This window comes from Lepeophtheirus salmonis, chromosome 11 (genome assembly GCF_016086655.4).
Source record: "Lepeophtheirus salmonis chromosome 11, UVic_Lsal_1.4, whole genome shotgun sequence".
Taxonomy (NCBI): domain Eukaryota; kingdom Metazoa; phylum Arthropoda; class Copepoda; order Siphonostomatoida; family Caligidae; genus Lepeophtheirus; species Lepeophtheirus salmonis.
The window spans coordinates 17,300,161-17,318,882 of record NC_052141.2 but is presented as its reverse complement, the minus strand read 5'-3'; the positions used below and the strand labels follow the sequence as shown (position 1 = coordinate 17,318,882).

General features: G+C 30.7%; 1 protein-coding gene across 1 annotated transcript in view; it reads right to left on the bottom strand.

Annotated features, from left to right (window-relative positions):
• LOC121125932 (venom dipeptidyl peptidase 4) overlaps positions 1-15,591 on the bottom strand; it is a 34,358-nt gene extending 18,767 nt beyond the window's left edge. The window contains exon 1 of the mRNA XM_040721199.2: positions 14,490-15,591. Coding sequence (XP_040577133.1) covers positions 14,490-14,525 — 36 coding nt within the window. The 5' untranslated portion in view covers positions 14,526-15,591. The remainder of the gene's footprint in view (positions 1-14,489) is intronic.
• Positions 15,592-18,722: the final 3,131 nt, after the last annotated feature.

The following is an 18,722-nucleotide window of genomic DNA, read 5'->3' as shown; positions in this document are numbered from 1 at the left end:
TTTAAGAAAGTGTCGACAGTATGGAATAGTCTTGGACATTAATAAATATCATGTATACAAAAAAATATCTCTTGCTGTTTCATAGCTCACACGATGACCCCTGAGCTCTCTATACCTACATGAGAATTATTCCGTTACTGAACATCATTAACATCCCAAAAATAAAAAGTATTTGATTACATAATAAACGGTTAAACGATCATATCAATTACGTCGTTAAAGTTTCGTATCAATTTGTATTCTATTTCATTCATTTTGTCCGTACATAGAAAATATATATTTTAATGAATCTCATCAATAAAAGCTTAGGGTTTGAACACGATAAAATTTGATATTCTTATAGTAAAAACATTACCTGTATATATATTAGGGTGTACATTAATAATGACAAAAGTGATAAATTTGGTATCGCCGGATATTTTTTATTCTGCATTTTATTTCTCTACAACTATCGAACGCCACAAAAAAGGTCCTTCATGGACGCGTTTTGTTTTTGAGAACCTATCCAAAAATGGAAATTTTGATATTGTTTCTTGAAAATGATTGATTTGAATCTATTTATAGGTATGTTTATTTTAGTTCCAAACATCCTTTTAATAAATAGGGAAATATTATCTTTACGTACCGCGTATTACACGCATATATTTTGATGTATCTCTTCGTTTTTATAACTCAAATCTCATTTTTGATACCAAATGTCAAATATATATTATTACTAAATATACTATTGTTGATCATTTGTTCCAAATAAGACAACCAATTTTACCAATTTATAATTTGGGAGTACGAAAACTGTCAATTAAACTCTTAAAAATATTACCTTTTATTTATGATTCCTTAATTTCGAAAGTTGATTTTTTAATTTAGGAAATTTTATTTTTATATTCTTTAAGTTTGTTATTTTTCACTCATTATTAATATTCAATTTCTTTTTTTCCTCGATAAAATGAATCATACGAATGGATATTAATAAATGAAGTATCATCCCGATTGAGATTAGGGGAACAGTATAGCCGTACACTGATACCTCCCAAATCACTTCCTTCTCTTTTGTCTCTAATTCATGATATCCCGAATTGTCTGTCTTCTTGCTTAGAACTTGATAGTAAAGATAGTAGAACATGCTCAGAGTGCAACCAATGAGAAACTTTTGGTCTATAAACTTTTTCGAATAGTTTATACACTATATGCCAATACATTAACCCTGGGTCACAAATAATTGAGCTCAACAGTCCCAAAAACTGAGCTTACTCGTTTTCAGGTGTCCTAGATTATATCAATAATATATGTCAACTTTCTTATGCGTTCATCTATTATAAATAGTGAAACTTGGGCAAATTATTTTTGTTACGTGGACGACTTTGAATTTAACTAAAAGTTCAGAAAAATAAGCACAAGTGTCCCACTGTGTTAAATGTCTGAAAGTGTCTTTGATTATTTGTCTAATAATCAATTTTATGCTCATCGTATTACAAAAATGTTTATCCTTGGAATTGCAGATGAATGACTTCTTAAAATGAAAATTGTCCTTGTTTCACATTCATGATGGCTCTTGTTACGTTACTTCATATCTTTCGCAAAGTAGTCTACTTGGGCCCACTTATTGCCCCTTCCAGTAAAAACTTAGTGGATAATTTTTCCAAAGATAGATTTTTTTTAGACGTGGATGATACGAAAATCCTCTGTTCTGATTTAAACTCGGTCAATTATGTATTTACCAAATTTATTAACGGGAGTGTTACACTTGGAGAATGCCTATATATATATAAATAAATGTGTTTTGCTTCCTTTATCCAAAAAACAGTTCATTCACCCAAGTCTTAAGGTGGCAGATGATTATTTAAACTTAGGAATTTAGATCTCTCGTGATCTGAAATTTAAGAGGTATATACATTACATTATAAGGAAAACCAATTAAAACTTGGGAATTATTAAAAGAAGCTTCAAAACTTGTGAACTTTCCATTATGGTAAAACTACTTGATTAATTCCTCAGAGAAGGACCAAGCCAGGTTTGTGTCCTTTAGTTCCATCATTGGGAGATATCGAGAACTATGAATGCAAAATCTAAATACTAGGCCACATCACTTTGTCATATGGACGTGCTATTAAAGATATAATTATGCTCCACCGAATTTTAAACAAAAAGATACACCTATCTCTCCCATCCTGGATACTAAATAAAGGTTATATCTTCCACGAAACTAGACTCTCCACTCACAATAACATCTACTTATCAAAACCATAGATTGAATTCTTTAAGCATAGCTTCTATGACAGATTGACAAGTCTTTGGAACAGAATACCCTTTCGCTTTCACCAGGGAAATGAGGCTCACCTCAAACGATTTTTAGTTTTATGGTTTACTTTATTATGTTGTTGTTTTTTCTTTGCAATGTCATTGCATTTTTAATTTTTTTAAAAAGTAAGAGAAACCAATCATTTAGTTTATTAAGGCACTCATCACCAAAGTCTCCTCGTGAAACATTCATCGGGAATAAAAGTAAACGTGTTGATACTAAGTATGAACAATATACAGGATAAATGTTTTTGCTTGTTTTCTCATATTCATTCAGTTTTTTGAGACATAAGTTATCTGTTGTTTGAATGTTAACTATCTCATAGCAGAGTGTAACTGTGTTGAACTGTTGGGAATGGAATCACACACCTTTTCTACTAAAAACCGCAACAATAAGGTTGTATCTTCACGCCTCAATATTTGGTTGTGTAGAACAGAGAATGATTGCATTTAGGCCTATTGAATTATACTTTTATTCCAAATAACATTTCTGACCATCAGTCTACTCTAGCTAAGTTCAAACCAATACATAATGTAAAACCGATAAGGAGATGGATATTCAATGTATCTGTCTTATACGATGAGGAATATCGTGAGGAAACGAGAGCAGTGATCTCCAATCCCAGTTTTCGTATAGATATGGTGTGTCGGAAGAAGTTCAGAATATGGAGTTGGCATGGAAAAATATTGCTATAAATTACAGCTGTAGGAATGGGGGAAAGAATGACACTCATAAATCTTATCAATATAGGAGAAGAAAATGGAAGTAGACAATTGATAAGTGGTCTATTGAATGGCAATTATTATGATACAAAATCAGAAATTAAGAAAAGATTGATGGAACAATTTAGAAAAGAATGTTATCCGGAGATAAAGTTCCCTCATCATAAACACAGTTCAAGATATGAGACGAGTGAATTAGACATTGATGAAGTAGTTAAGTACTACCAAGAATTGTACAGTTGCCGAGACTCTATGTTAGATATTAAGTGAAAAAAGTGTGTAATGAATTATACCAGCTTTGCTGATTATATTCGTGTTGAACCTCAGGAATGCGTACCATTGTCTGTTCAGGAAACAGAGAAACACTTCTCAGAGGAAGAAATTGTGGATGCAATAAGAAGGTCTGTATCAAAAAATGAGATTTGAGGCATAAAAATGATGAGAAACATCAAAATAAATGTGAGTTATAACTCGCGGTACCAAAATATAATAGATATTCTTTGGCAACATTTTTGGAATTAAAATAATCATACAACGAGGCAAGTTAGAGAATAATTGGAAAAATATTGTAGCAAAATATATGTTTCATCTGTAATGCTTAATAAAATAAAAAATATGTAACTGGATTCAAATTGATAATTTTAATGAAACGACACAAAAATTACCTTTTTTTTTTTTTTTTTTGGGATTTTACAGATTTTCAAATCAAAACGCATCCATGACGGAACATTTTTATGGACGTTTGAGGGCTATTTTCTTGTTTAGAGGAATACAATGCAATATAAAAATTATCCAGGGATACCAAATTCTTAACTTTTATCATTTCGGTACAGTCAAATATATGTTAAGATTTAAATATTTTTATTCTAACTGAGTAAAAATGATCATTCCTTTTATAAGAAAATAAAATGGCAAAAAACTAGAAAAAGAATACAAGGTACTATGATAAATAATTAATATCATATAAACAATTCTAACTCCTACACTACTCCCCCTAGACGACTAAGTGAGTAAAGGGATCGTCTGGTTTGTAATACATAATAAAATGCATTGATAAATAAACAAATAGATCATTCTGCAGTTATAGATCTTGTGCATTTAATATGCAGAGACGCTGGAAGGATACTTGGAACTCCAAATGTAAGTCAAAGTCTATTCATCGAGACATTGTCAGTTCTTGATCCAAAGTCCAATTTATAGTAACGATCGTGCTTCTCAATCACCTTAAACAGGCCCAAGAAAGTTGGAGAAGGAGACTCCTTTATGGATTTATTTTTAACAAAAACGAATTCGTTTTTTTAATTGTTTGTTAATGGCTCCTTTATTAAAGTGTTTCGGAGGAACGTGTGTTATTTTCTCCATTGTTAAAAAAAAAAACTTTCGACGTCGAGGTTGCCAGAAGTAAAGGTGAACACATTTAAGAAATTAAAGGCCATGGATCCTGAACGGCCTGTGAGGAATTGAAAAGGTAAATATTTAGCACCCGGGTCTATGGGTACTTAGTTCTTCAATCCCCATAAAACTACAGTTAGTGCATTGACCCAGTCTTCTTTTTCTTCCAGCATTTGTGCTACTAGCCTGGTCTTAAAGGGTCTGTGGAAGCGTTCTATGAGTCCGTTGGATTCTGGATGATACGAGTTTGTGCTCTTGCTTGCAATCCCAAGTGTCCTACAAACTCTCATCCATAATGAACTTGTGAACTGTGTTCCTCGGTCAGACACAATGGCTTCTGGAACTCCAAACCTCGAAATCAAATCACTCAAAAAATTATTGACTATTGTCTTTGAGGTAGGATCTGGGATAGGTATCCCTTCTGTCCTCCCTCTGGAACGATCCATAATAGTTAAGGCATGGCATTGTCCCTGAATTAGGGGAATAGACCAAATGAACTGCCCATTGAGTGCAGTTCATTTGTATCCCCAGTTAAAGAAGAATGTAAAGTTTAATTGGAATACAGAACATGAACTAAAAATAGTTTCTCTAAAAGTATACAACTTGCATTCAGAGATAGTTCATTGCATTTAGCCTGGACCAAGTCCAAGATCAAAAGATGAGCTACTATTTTTGGGCGTGACACAATATAGTAGCTCATCTTTTGATTTTGAGTTGGTACTTTTTGGATTGCCTTTACCTTGCATTCTGGAGGCCTTAAGCCTTTTGATGAAATAGAATGTCCAAGAATATCTACCGATTTCATGAAAAACTCACAATTTTCAGGGGAGAGGATCAGACCAGCTGTTTTTAGTCCTGATATAACCCCGTTTAACGTTCTCCAATGCTCATCCATCGACTCCGAAGCAACAAAGATATCATCAAGGTACATAAACATATTTGGAATTCCTAGTAGAATTAAATTGACAAGTCTCTGAAATGTCTGAGCAGCATTTTTAAGACCAAAAGGCATACTGAAATATTCATAAAAACTAAATGGCGTAATGATAGCAGTTTTATTTATAGAAGTGCTATTCATAGGTATTTGTTTATACGCTCTGTGTAAATCCATTTTACTAAAAACAGTCATACTTTTTAGATTAACCACCAAATCTCTGTGATTTGGGAGGGGATACCGATCAAGGTCCGTCATCTTTGAAGTCAATGTGTTAATTTTTACTTCCAAATTTGGTTCATAATTTAAGTGGATTTAAATATTTTAACCAGTCCATCACATTAATTAAATCAGAACATGAAATAACTAAAAAAAGATACACTTTCAAAAAGTATAAACTATCGCCATTAAATTTGTCGAGAATGGTGTGTGGCATGCTCACCTTGAGCATTGTATACTATGTTTACTATTAAGCTCAAAATAAGAGGCGTAAAAGATTGAATTGATTTGGGAGAAATCAGTGAACTACTGCCACACTGTTCACCTAAACTCAATTGGGAGGCTACTTCAATTATTAATGTCCAGGATTGAAACAGCACCCCTGAGCCAATTTATCACAGTAGTCCTTCCTCAAAGGCAACTGATTAGTTTTGTCTCTTCACCTCTTAGACTTCTCAAAATGCTATGCCACAAAAAAAAGGTGTGAACGTGCAGTGAAGAAGTAACCAACACTGCATGCAAATTTGTCCACAAGAGAGACTATATTAAAATTACGTTAAATTTCCCTATCAATGAAACAAAAAAATACATAATTAGAAGCAGTTATTGATCGATAGTTACTTCTTTTTGTGGGATAAAAAACAACAAAAGTATATTGAATAATAATATATGTCACACTTTGTATCAAAAAATGAGATTTGAGTCATAAAAATGATGAGAAACATCAAAATAAATGCGAGTAATAGGCGGTACAAAAAGAGAATAAATATTCATTGGCAATATGTTTGGAGCTAAAATTCATATCATGATGGAAGTTAGCGAAACATTGTTTAAATATTTTTGCAAAATATATGTTCTATCTATAAAACTAACATTATATAAATTCTCTAACTCGATTCAAATCGATCATTTGAATGAAACAACATCAAAATTACCTTTTTATCGATATTTTACAAATTTTCAATTCAAAACGCATCCATGAAGGACCATTTTTTTGTACGTTGGATGATTATTTTCTTGTTTAGGGGAATAAAAGGCAAAATAAAAAATATCTGGGGATACCAAATTCTCAACTTTTGTCATTTCGGTAGAGTCCAATATCAGCACAACAAATGATATTGCACCCAAGAAAAATATAATATACCAATTGATAAAAAAAATTCCCTTCAATCCCAAAGGGAATTACTTCTGATACAAATGTACATTAAAGCTAGACATTATTTTGATCATAGATGTTTGTAAATATACAAACAAACATAAAATTGATTGACAGATCATTACTTCATTACTTTTGAATATAAAAAAGGGTAATTAGGTGTTAGTTTCTTTTTCAAATGTGGAAAAAGGATGATGATAGTCAGTATATTCAAAACTCATTTCTAATGAGTCATTTTAACATATCAAATGTACTTTGAATCTTGGCATGAAACAAAAAAATAATGTAATGATTTTTTCCTTTGCAAAACGATACAATGACGTTTGATTTAGTTGTCCATTTTGTACAATAATTTATGTAGAACTTCATAAATACATTATATTTTTAATTGCATCAATATATTCAATAGACATAAAAAAAGGAATTATAGGTAATTAGTTTTATATTTTTGACTTTTTAGGCATTTTAAGTTTTTTTTTCTTGTTAAGGTTTTTTTTAATCTTATTTTTTTACCGTTTATTTATTGTAAATATTTTAAGTGTACTTCTGTAACTAAAGATGTTTTTGTATTTGGCCACTAATTTTAAACTACATATAATGTTATTATATATTTTTACTAAATGTAATTGCCAATTACTTATGATGTAGACGTCTAAAAAAAAAACAAAAAAAAAAAAAGTAACAAAATTCTAGTTAAAAAAGACTGCAATTTTTTCATACTGAATTTTTAGGACACTGGTGTTCCCAGGATGCCAAAGGGTTCTGATGGAGCATGCTCAAAATGATAAGGAAATAAAAATATATGTCACTTTAATGCAATTGTCTTGGAATCATTACAGACTATGTAAAGAAAATATCCTCACCTCAAAAAAATATGAAAATACATAATATGCCACAACTAATTCGACAAAAGAAGATTAAAAATGAGATTGATGTACTTTCACACCTTATCACTTTAATATGAAGACTCTGTAGTTACATATCAGGAAAAGAGAGTGGATTCTGGTAGCATTGAAATTGTTTTGATAAGAAATAATGAAGGTATTTAGATGTGAATGACATAACATCTTGTTGAAACATATATTTCGCAACGGTCTATTAATTCAAAATGAATCTTATGTATGTGGTTATTATTGATACGATTCCTATCGTCCCCTTTGAGTACTTCTTTTCTACTAAGGAAGTTTGGAGTTAATTGTAAATCTTTGTTGCCCTTTAGCATCAGACAAGACGGAATTAACAACGTTCTTATTGTAGAAAGTCGTTAATAGTGTTCCTTGCCCTCTATCTATGATCTTTTATCTTTCCTTTGAAATTGATTAAGTGCCAAATGATTGGAAAATGACTAATGTTGTTTCCATCTTTAAGAAAGGAAATCATCTTGTTCCTTATAGTTACATATCCATATCCCCTACTCGCTAGTTTGAGAAAGTAATCAAGTGGATCGGTAACCGAAAACTAAAACTATTCCTTAAGACTAATAAACTTATCTCTAGTAAGTAACAAGGATTTAGTCCTAATATATCGTATACCTTGTGTCTTTTTCTGAGATGTTGCCGTCAGTTGTCGTTACTCAAATCTCAACTCTGTTGTAATATACCTGAACTTTAGCATTGCTTTCTATAAAGCCCCTCAATAATAAAATACCACCCTAGAATAATTAAAATAAGTTTAATTGTCCGTAACCCTTAGTTCATGGTGAAGCTTAACAAAGTTAATGTTCTCCCAATCTTAATGTTTGATTCTGAAGGTTCCCTCAACTTGATCTCTTGATTTAGCTAAGAAGTGTTACTTTCTATAATTCAGAACAGTATTAACTTTTAAGATCTTCTTGTTGGAGATCTACTTGTGCTTGGGGAAGATCACACACCCTTTTTCGTTTCGCTTGTTGCTTCGACATTTTGGATAGGACAAAAACAAATGAAACGCCAAATTTTAGTTTTTTTGTCAGTTCTTCAGTTCTTTTGAATGGTGTCAAGTAAAAAAAAAAAGTCGGATTTTTAGAACTGAGGCTAAACAGCATCAAGGAGGATTCAAATTTTGAGTTCTCACCCTATATAAATAATTATATATATATATAATGCAATTTATATTGCAGAATTTTTCATTGTATTTGTACATTCGTGCTTAAATATTCTTACATACTATACATTACTTGTATTAAAAATATAACTTCTATATTCAACTTTTCTAAAATATAATATTTATAATTCAATCGTAATAGGCTTTAACAATTACCACAGGTAGAAATAAATTACTTTCAAATACAAAACAACATTTTTAGATAAATTGTTAATTTTAGTGTATGTCATACAAATGCGTCACTATCAGACCCTGGAGTATACCCTGGGCAAAAGCTTAAACACCAAGGATCTTAATGTATGCACAAGAAAAATTAATTAAAAAAATTAAATGTTTATTTCAAAAATATTCTTTACATTAAACTGTCACTAATACAATAATAGTTCATAATGAAAAAAAAAATTGGATTTAAACAGTCGCGTCATAAATACGTTACGGATTTGTAAATTAATTATTTTTTTATGACATAAAAGGCATAGATTAGTACCAAACAGATAATCTTTTAAATATTTTTTTCTTATAAATAACTTCATATTCTAGGCCCATTAATCTGCCTTAGTTGGCAAAGAAAGAGAAGAGAAAAAAGAGAGTTTGTTTCTTGCATGAAATATTTTTTTGTTTATTAAATTATCGGATCAAATTTCAAAAATTGAGCTAACACTTCTGTGGTCCTGTTTGCTGTGCAGCAGTTGAACAATACGTACAATTTACTTGAAAAAGTATTCCTATCGCTATGGAGTTTATCAATGTAATTAAATACCTTAGTTCGTTCTCCTAAATGAACACGTGGGCTTGAGAATGTTTTCCCATGTCCCATCCGGTAAATTTATTATTTACGTTATATTTATCAAAAATTTAAATTTTACCGATAATTCAATTTTATTTTGGCTTAAAAATCCAAAAATATGACATCAATTAAAAATGGCTAATTAATACAAATAAACCTCGATTAAAAATGCTAATTATCTTTAATGAAACCTCAATAAAAAAAGCCTAAATATACAAATAAATCCTTTCTTTATTCAGGTTTTATTAATTTATCCTTTGTTTTTTCTATTGCTTCTTTGAATTCTTCATTAGATTAATGCTAGGACTAGCTACAAAAATTTAATAATATAGATAGTGTTGTATTGGCTCTTATTTATTCGATTAATTTCAGACCAAGGATGAACTGGGAGTGACAACAGTCTTGAGTCATAAATAAGGATAAATTCAATACTAATTATAGCTATTATTTTATATAAAACACCTAATCTAATCAAAAACTGATGAGCACTCATTTGATGTCCAAAACTCTCGTAAATTAATGAATATTGTATAGAAATTCTTATATAAGATACATATTGAATGTTATTACATTAAGAACATCAAATTATATCTTGTTTTGTTAAGATTATTTCAGAATAATGACTTATTTTTTGCTGCAAATAGTATTTTTAGAATTTTAATTAAAATTGATGAGTTTATAATTTATAGAGTGCTAAAACAAAGAAACACAAAATATAATAACGACGTAATTATTATAATTCTCAAATATTTATTTATTAATTAAGTCCGTATTATTTTTGAGGTTTTCTTTATACCCGCTTTGCAATCCGCTTTATAAAAGGATGGTCACATAATCAAATGTTCTCTTTCTCTCAATGGAAGTAACGCAAATACTGATTATTTTTACAGAAATGGCATCCATACTTATTTGCATAATTGACAAGTGAAATTCAACTACTTATTGAAAGTATTGCCGGATTCTTCCACGATACAGTTGCAAGGAAAAATCCTGGAGTTAAAAAAATCTGAATTACTTCCCAGGGAATATACTAAGTCGTATTATTAAAAGTATGGATATATGCAGGAATCACTCAGAAGTAAATCCTTCAGAGTACTCCGAATCGTACACGTAACAAAAGGGACGTCAGGGACCAATCGTGACGTCATTGCGTTTCTCTTATTTTCAAAAGGGAAACAAGGTCGGGAAAGGGAGGAAAGAAAAGAGGAATTTTTTGTTTTGATTTTATCAAAAAATGAAACTGATTCATGTTTAATCAGAGACGTCCACTGGGTAGAATAATGGAACTTTAGCCCCCCAAATGAAGGTATCTTTGCTTTTTAATAGATTTGTCACTCAAAAAAAAAAAAAATTTCTTCTCAATAAGGTTAAGATTTTCGAATAATCTTTCGATCTTTTTTCAAAAAAATTCCATAATAAATGCTCCCCACCCAAAAAAATATATATATACCCTGTTAACTGACTTGTTCTTTTTGTAATTTGAACACATACCAAGTTATTATTACAAACTTGTTGTTTTGTTAATCAACCAATATATATATTGTGGGGCATAAATAGGCTGTAACGTCCCTAATGTCAGAGTTCCAGTACATTTATACTCCAAATCCATCAAGGATTTAGAGACCTCAGTGTTACTTTCTATCATTCATCAGCTAAGGTACTTGGGATTAGACTAACATCTTAAACGGTCTCTCTTCATTACTAAGGAACGCTTTGGAAAATAAAAATAAAACAATCATCATTTTTGCCGAATAGATATTAATATTGCAGACTGTAAGGTTATATTCGATTCCACTCTAAGTTTTAATTTTTGTACTATATGAAAATTTTCGTCGTAATCCTCATAATTTGAATAACATTTCAGAGTAGAACAATCAACCATGGCAGCTAAAAGAAGATGGAAAGAAATACAGGTCCCATTTTGTTTCTAGCAATGGCATATGCATAAAATACTCGGATCCTCAAGTAAATCGTTTGAGTATGGGCAGGATCCATGATGAACATTCTCAGTCCTATGCTATGGGCTTAAACTAAAGTAATCGAAAACTTCTTATTGTATGGCCGAAACTTCAGAGAATATGCATCTCGAAATTCCAACTCGTCTTTTATGAGGAAACACGCTCGTGGTTAGATTTTGTAATTAAATTGTCTCTCTTCAAGAATGGAAAAATAATAATAACAGCTTCGAAAATAGAAAGAAAAAAAGGCTGGTCAGATTACCAACTCGAAAAAATATGGCATCTGTTATGTACATATTTTATACAATTCTAGGTGTGTCTATTGTAAAATTAGTTTTGGTTTAGAAGAAGATTTTCTGTGTAGGGAAAAAAGATGTTATTCATAATTTTTGATTGTTTATGTATTGACTGGGAATTTATAATGGAAAAATAGATTTTTTAACATAAATTACTTCTCAGAAAGAGATCAAAATAACTCTTTTTTTTTTTTAGAAAAAGGATCCAAAAAAGTACATTATAATATGTAAATATTTCTTTTGAAAAGAAAGTAATTCGATCAAAAATGAACAACATTATTTATCATAAAGAACTTGTACTATTAGATTTTTCTCAAATATTGAAAGGGCTAACATTATTTTTGAAGAAAAAGTCCTCTCATATCAAAATACGAAGAAATGAGAGGACTATTGGTACAATGGTATACTCTACAATGTGACTAACTGTAAAATAACAGTCCCAAAAATTTAACTCATTATAATCTATAACAAATCAAAAAATAATAGTCTTATTAACTTCTTCAGATTGAAGTAGATATATATATATATTTTAGCTTAACAAGGAACAATTTTGTACAAATCATTATTAGTGATGTGCCCTGAACTGAATTTTGCTAAATCAGTATTTTCGAGTTTCTAAAAACACATATGAGGAAATACGGGCTATACTCGTTACCCGATTGAATACTTGTAACTCCATTGAATACTCGTTACTCCTCTGAACACTAGTTACTCAATCTAAAACTTTTTATTTCTAAAAAAACTTGTTAGTCAAAAAATCATATTTTTTAAATGAATTGTTATGATTTTTTTTGTTCTAATTTATGCTCCACAAATTAATCTAAAAATTAGTTTTAACTTATTTGAATCCTGGTCACAAGCGTAATTCAACAATATAAATAGGCAACACATCAATAATATTTTACTAATGTCTGGTTATAAATTATAAACAATATCTTTTTATTGGCACTGTTGCTTATTAACAAATATTACTTTTAAAACAAAAAAGGGATTAAGGGTACACATTGCAGAAAAGTCAAAATATTTATGAGAAAACATAACTTCTATATTTTATAGGATTTTTGGGTAATTTTTTGGATTTAAAAAGAAAATAAAACTTATTGGAAAAAAAAATTGAAAAATTAAATGTTTTTTAATAAAATTTAAAGCATTAAACGGACGCCCTGAGAAGTACTCAGTCCTGGAAGATTTTCATGTTATAATGTACTCAAGATTGAAAAACAAAGAATCCCAAGTTTTGACATTCTGATTTTTATAGCAACAAGCTGAGTTTTGTTTGGGTATTTGAACTTACTTCATAAAAACAAAATAACAGAAAGTGAACTACAAATTATCAATCAATCGAAAAATTAAAAATATATATATATATATTAGGCCCATATTCTATACAACGTTTGAAATAAATACAAAGGTAAGTACTGGGCCTGTTTGTCAGGAGACAAAGATCCATGACCACTCTCTTTGAGGGGCGTCGGCAGGAGGTGGACTTGAGGGACTGTAGGCCCCTAAAATAAGGAACTTTTGTCTATTTACTGATTCTTTTTTTGGTAAGAATGAAAAAAAACTTCAACACGATCGTAGGTAATTTTTTTTTTTTCGCAAGATTAATTTTCTTTATAAAAAGTTCATTCTGACAAATTATGCAGCAGAGGAAAAAATTCTAATATTTGAATTTTTTTCATAAAAATATAATTATTTGAGAAAAATTATGGATTCTTAAAAACAAAAAAATTGTTTTTTTGAAATTTCATTTTTCACATTTTTTCCCAAAAAATTATTTTTTTGTAAACAGCTATAAATTTTTGAAATTATTTACATAGAGCTCTGGTGATAATTTTTTTGGAAAAATTTAAGAATTGAAGTGATTTCCCAAAAAAATTATTTTTTTTGGCTATAACTTTTGATTGTAATTTCTTTTTCAAGAAATTACAATTTTGGCATCTTTTTCCAAAAAATGCCTAGACCAAGAAGCCCCTAAAAATATAATCCTGGGGACATCCCTATCTTTTCTTTTTTTAAACTACAATTTTTTCATATAAGAAAAACCAATTTGGTGTTTCTTTTAAATAAATGTTTCAGGACATTTTTTGAATCACATTTTTTTGATACAGGCCTTATTACACATTTTCAAAATTATATTGTATATTTTTTGCAAATATGTACTACGTCAACATAAAATAATGCTAGAATGATTTTTCTCCAAATTTCCTGTGTATTACATTTGTATTCTTCGATAAATAATTATTGTCCCTTTCCATTTTTTAAATCAAATCAAGGTTATAAACTGTAGCCAAATTTATAGGGTATCTCACCCCATAAATTTAATTTAAAAAATAAGATCATTCATTGATTTAAATATGTGAATGAGCTTTTGAGCTTCATATCAATATATGAAGTAAGAAAAAAAAAGGTTTTCTTTCTTGTCTTAATTTGTGTTCAAGATTGTTTATATGTTGACGCAACACATATATACATAAATAAGTATTAAGACTCATTTCGAGTTAGATTATTATTCATTTCCCTCCAATGGGATTCTGTGGGTCCAGAGAAACGTCTGGACCCGTCATTTGAAATCTAATCGTGCTCCACATATTTTCTTATCTGTATAATTTAAGAACGAATTAATGGATATAAGAGAACTCACCGTCAACTTTTTGTTCTTTTTTAGAACATCCATCATATTTTACAAGTCCGTAGAGGTGTCTTTCAGAGTCAAACTTCTCCTGAGGAAGGGTAACGCACACTCACACACTTTTTGCCAAATGTTAAATCAGAGCTCCAACTCGACAAATTTATATGCTTTCATTTTTTTTTATCTTAAAGTTTCTTTGTTTAGTTTATGTTATTATATAAGGTCACTGATTATAAGACTAATGATAAAGTTTATGACAGATATTTAGAGCCCTTTGAACATTGTAATGACCCATCCATCAAATAATAATACAATGAGGAGTCTGCAAAAATACGTGTTATTAAAACAGATGCGCTCAGTTATTATTTCAAACACCTCTTCTCTTTCTCCGCTTCCTTCCTCCTTATTCCTCCTCTCACTTCTCCCAGATTCATCATCATCTTCAACATGTTCAATTCTTTGATGTAAGGGGTTGTATCCTCTTCCACCCACACCGGAACCCCTATCCCTCCCATCTGACTAAAGCTTTTAAACAAAGTAACGAAACGCATCTGTTAGCTTGAGGAAACTCAACGTCCTAGCTGGATCTGTTTCTCCACGCAAGAGGTTGCTTTTTATTATTATACAACATCAAATGACTGTATCATTTATTGTCATTTACTTTCATGACCTATACAACTTTTTCTTCTGTTTATAGAGTTGAAAATAGAAGATGGAGTAGACACATCAAACGCTTATCGATTTTCTAATTTCATAGCCTAGTTTTGTCATTACAAAAATGTAAATTAAATGGACATATAACTGTTTGAAGATATGCAAAGGTCTGCTCTTTTTGTCCAGCCCTAGCCAATGAGTACAATATTCCACACTCCTAACACGCAAAGAAAAAAAAAGTTGTTGCTATGACATGATTTTGGGTTCGCAACTTGATTTATAGCTTTGCATCTCTCTTCCTCACTGGGCTTTGTAATTTCTTTCATTGTGTTCATGTCACGACTCTCCTTTTGAAATAAATATAAATCGTGGATTTAGTCAGTCGACTCGTTCTGATCTAAAGCAGCCTACTCTGCAAATTGTGGAGGAATATCGGTTCAGTAATATTAGAAAGATGACTGATGAAAAAAAGAGAGATATCAATTAGAATGGAAGATAAACTTCATTCGCCTTAGTAAAAGATAAAACTTATCTTGAACATATTTTTAATATAATGAACGTAGAGGCAAGGTTTGCGTCCTATTGTTTTTTATAAGTATGACAAGTACATGAGTTATAACAGATGTATTCCTAGAAGCGTGAGTTCTCTCTGTATAAAGCATACTCTCGCTATAAAAATTAAAAAAAAACAATGTTTACAATTCTTTTCTTTGTTTCTTGACAGGAAGGTCTAGAAAATAATGCTCTACAGTTACTGATACTAGCATCAGTTGCCTTTTCCTTCTCCAACTCGGCTTCCCATTAGACATAATAAAATATAGCTCAAACACTTCTCAATATCTTGGGCCAAAATTTAGAATATACTTGGAATTAAGTAATTTAAAATCTTTTATAATTTTCATAACTGGACAACAAATAAAATAGTGTTTGATATTGTTATATATTCGTGCACAGTCCTTACAGTATTGTGAAAAACAAATCAAACACGTGGGTATCTGAAATTGGAAGGTGAGTTTTGGTCATCATTGATGCCTTTCAAAGAAAGCGTAATCCTCATTTCCTATATTTGAAGAAGGTATTTAAAAAAAAATAATAGATTGCATTATTAAAAATGTGGACTAGTCCAGTTTATAAACAATTAAACTTTCAGAAATCAACAGTGTTCAGCATGGAAGCCAAAAGGCAAAGTGCGTCTGATTTGCTACAACCCCAAGTGAGTTTCGATCAGATCATGTAGGTCGTAGGACATCTTGAGAACGTAATGAAGGCTATATAATTAATCAAATTTTGCATCCTCTTTTTGTTTTCGTTCCACTAATTTTATTCGTTCTAATGCCATATTTCTTTGTTATCTTAGGTAATTATGTACTTTTTATTAATTATTGTAATTACAGATTTTTTATGTGGTTTTCTAAATGTTTTTCCAGCTTTTGAATCTTTTCTTTTACAATTCTCTGTTCGTCGGCATCCTTTTTAATTTTCTCACGTAGGTTTTTTCAAAGTCTCTTAATTACTTAATTTCCAAGCGACTGCAAACATGTTATATTTCCATCATAATTAATAAATTAACCTGTAGCACTTAGAGTAGACTAATCTCTGTAACCAACGCATTAATACACATTTACATATCATGACATACTTCATATTCATACTTGACATCACATCACTGTGCAGTTGCGAAAATATTTATCTGGAGTAAATCACATGTCCTTGATTCTAATAGCACAATAGATTTCATCTTTCAAAATGCAATCAAAAAGTCATTCTTTAAAACAACTGAGAGAGCTGGAAACGATTCTCATTAATGAGGACGTTATTGCCTTTCATGATATGGATCGCAAATGGATTCTTAATAATGCAAGATTCAACTACCTTCAGCAGATATTAACAAAGTTGTATCTTCCAATTCTCCTTGGTATCTAAAATTTTTGAAATCTATCACTAAGAAATTTATTTGAGGACATAACGCGGGTTGTTAAGTGGGTAAAAAGTGTTGATATAAAGAAATTGAATGGACAACCACCCATGAAAACTCTTTGAGACCTAATATCGAATATTCTATGAAACATTGAGTTTTTTTTACAACATCGGATGCATAAAAGGTATATTGGCAGACGGAACTATAAGAAAAATAAAGATAAATGACTTGTTTCGTGACTCCTAAAATGGTAGATATTTTTTTAATAAAGCTCCAATGGGATTCATAGCAACCGTAGAATTATATTGACTTCGTGGAAATGAGACATTAAAAGGTTTATCAAACATTTACAAAGGTGTAGATTTCATTTTTCCTGGATCTCATCATTTTGGAGATCATATAAAGAATGTCTGTAGAATCCTTCAAAGATGATGTAGAAAAAAAAAAGTAACATTATATCCATACAAATTTATATTTGCACAACCTTAATTATAATATTGTGGTTATATTTTATCCGAGAATAATATTGAAGGGGATCCTAGTAAATTGAATACTATTAAAGATTTTGTGGAGCAATCTTTTAGAATGAAATAAAGAGATTTTTAAAGGGAAACAAAGAAAAATTATATCTGTCATTGAATGGAGTGTTAATTTTTTTAAATGTGTACCCATAACCAGATTTGAGAAGTTCAAGGTCTGGGACTAAATTATAATAACTAAAGTCATCTACGTCTTAAGATATACTCTTTTCTCCAACGGGATATGTGAACATATTTACAAATTGAAGGAAAAATTAATGGGGGGCCTACATTTCTAGAGGTCGTATAAATACGCAAATCGAAGAATGGGCCCTCGGATCTCCAAACATAGAGGCTTTGTGGAAAGTGCTGAACTTCTCTTGGTTTACAAGAATGAGAAAAAGCAGTGATTTCTGGGCGTTGAGGATCAAGGGTGAGTTCGAGAAAAAAAATTGGTCATGATCTGATTGAAAGAATATTTATGGGACCATCGGAGCTATTTGGGGTGATGAAAAGATGTGGTCAATACTGGAGACAGATGAACAGGTCGGTGGAATCCATTATGAATCACATTCTACATGCTCTAACGAATCCATTAACTTTAATCCAAGGTTGAGATCATTCTTATCATCAAGAGAAGATTAAAAAGACTGGACCTGAAAGAAATAGTTAAGGTATTAAACCCAAAAACAGTATTGAATAACTACTCAACAAGTTCCCATCAAAAATGGTTAAGGTAGCGATTGACCACCTCTTCTTTATTTAGAAATAAGTCAAAACAAATGGTTGAGTCTAGAATGTTCTCTTTTTATAAATAGAACATACTGACCACCTTCCATTTGTTTTAATTTTTGCTCAAAAGTAGGTCCCGTCATTAAAATGGTGGATTGTATTATCCATGAAAAGTACGGCCAAGAACGCTGCCCTTCAGATTGGCTTGTAGCAACGTCTTCGAAATACAAACAGCACCTGAAAATTGAATATATTATCTCTAAAACGCAAAGGATGTATATATGGGGTTAAAAATAAAATCTTGCCTATCCCACCAAGGCTGGAAGAGTATGTACTCCACTCAATGTAGATCCTAGAAGCCGTCTCTGTCCAGTCAGAGATTACAGGAAAAAGATGAAATATTACCGTGTATAAAGCTTACTT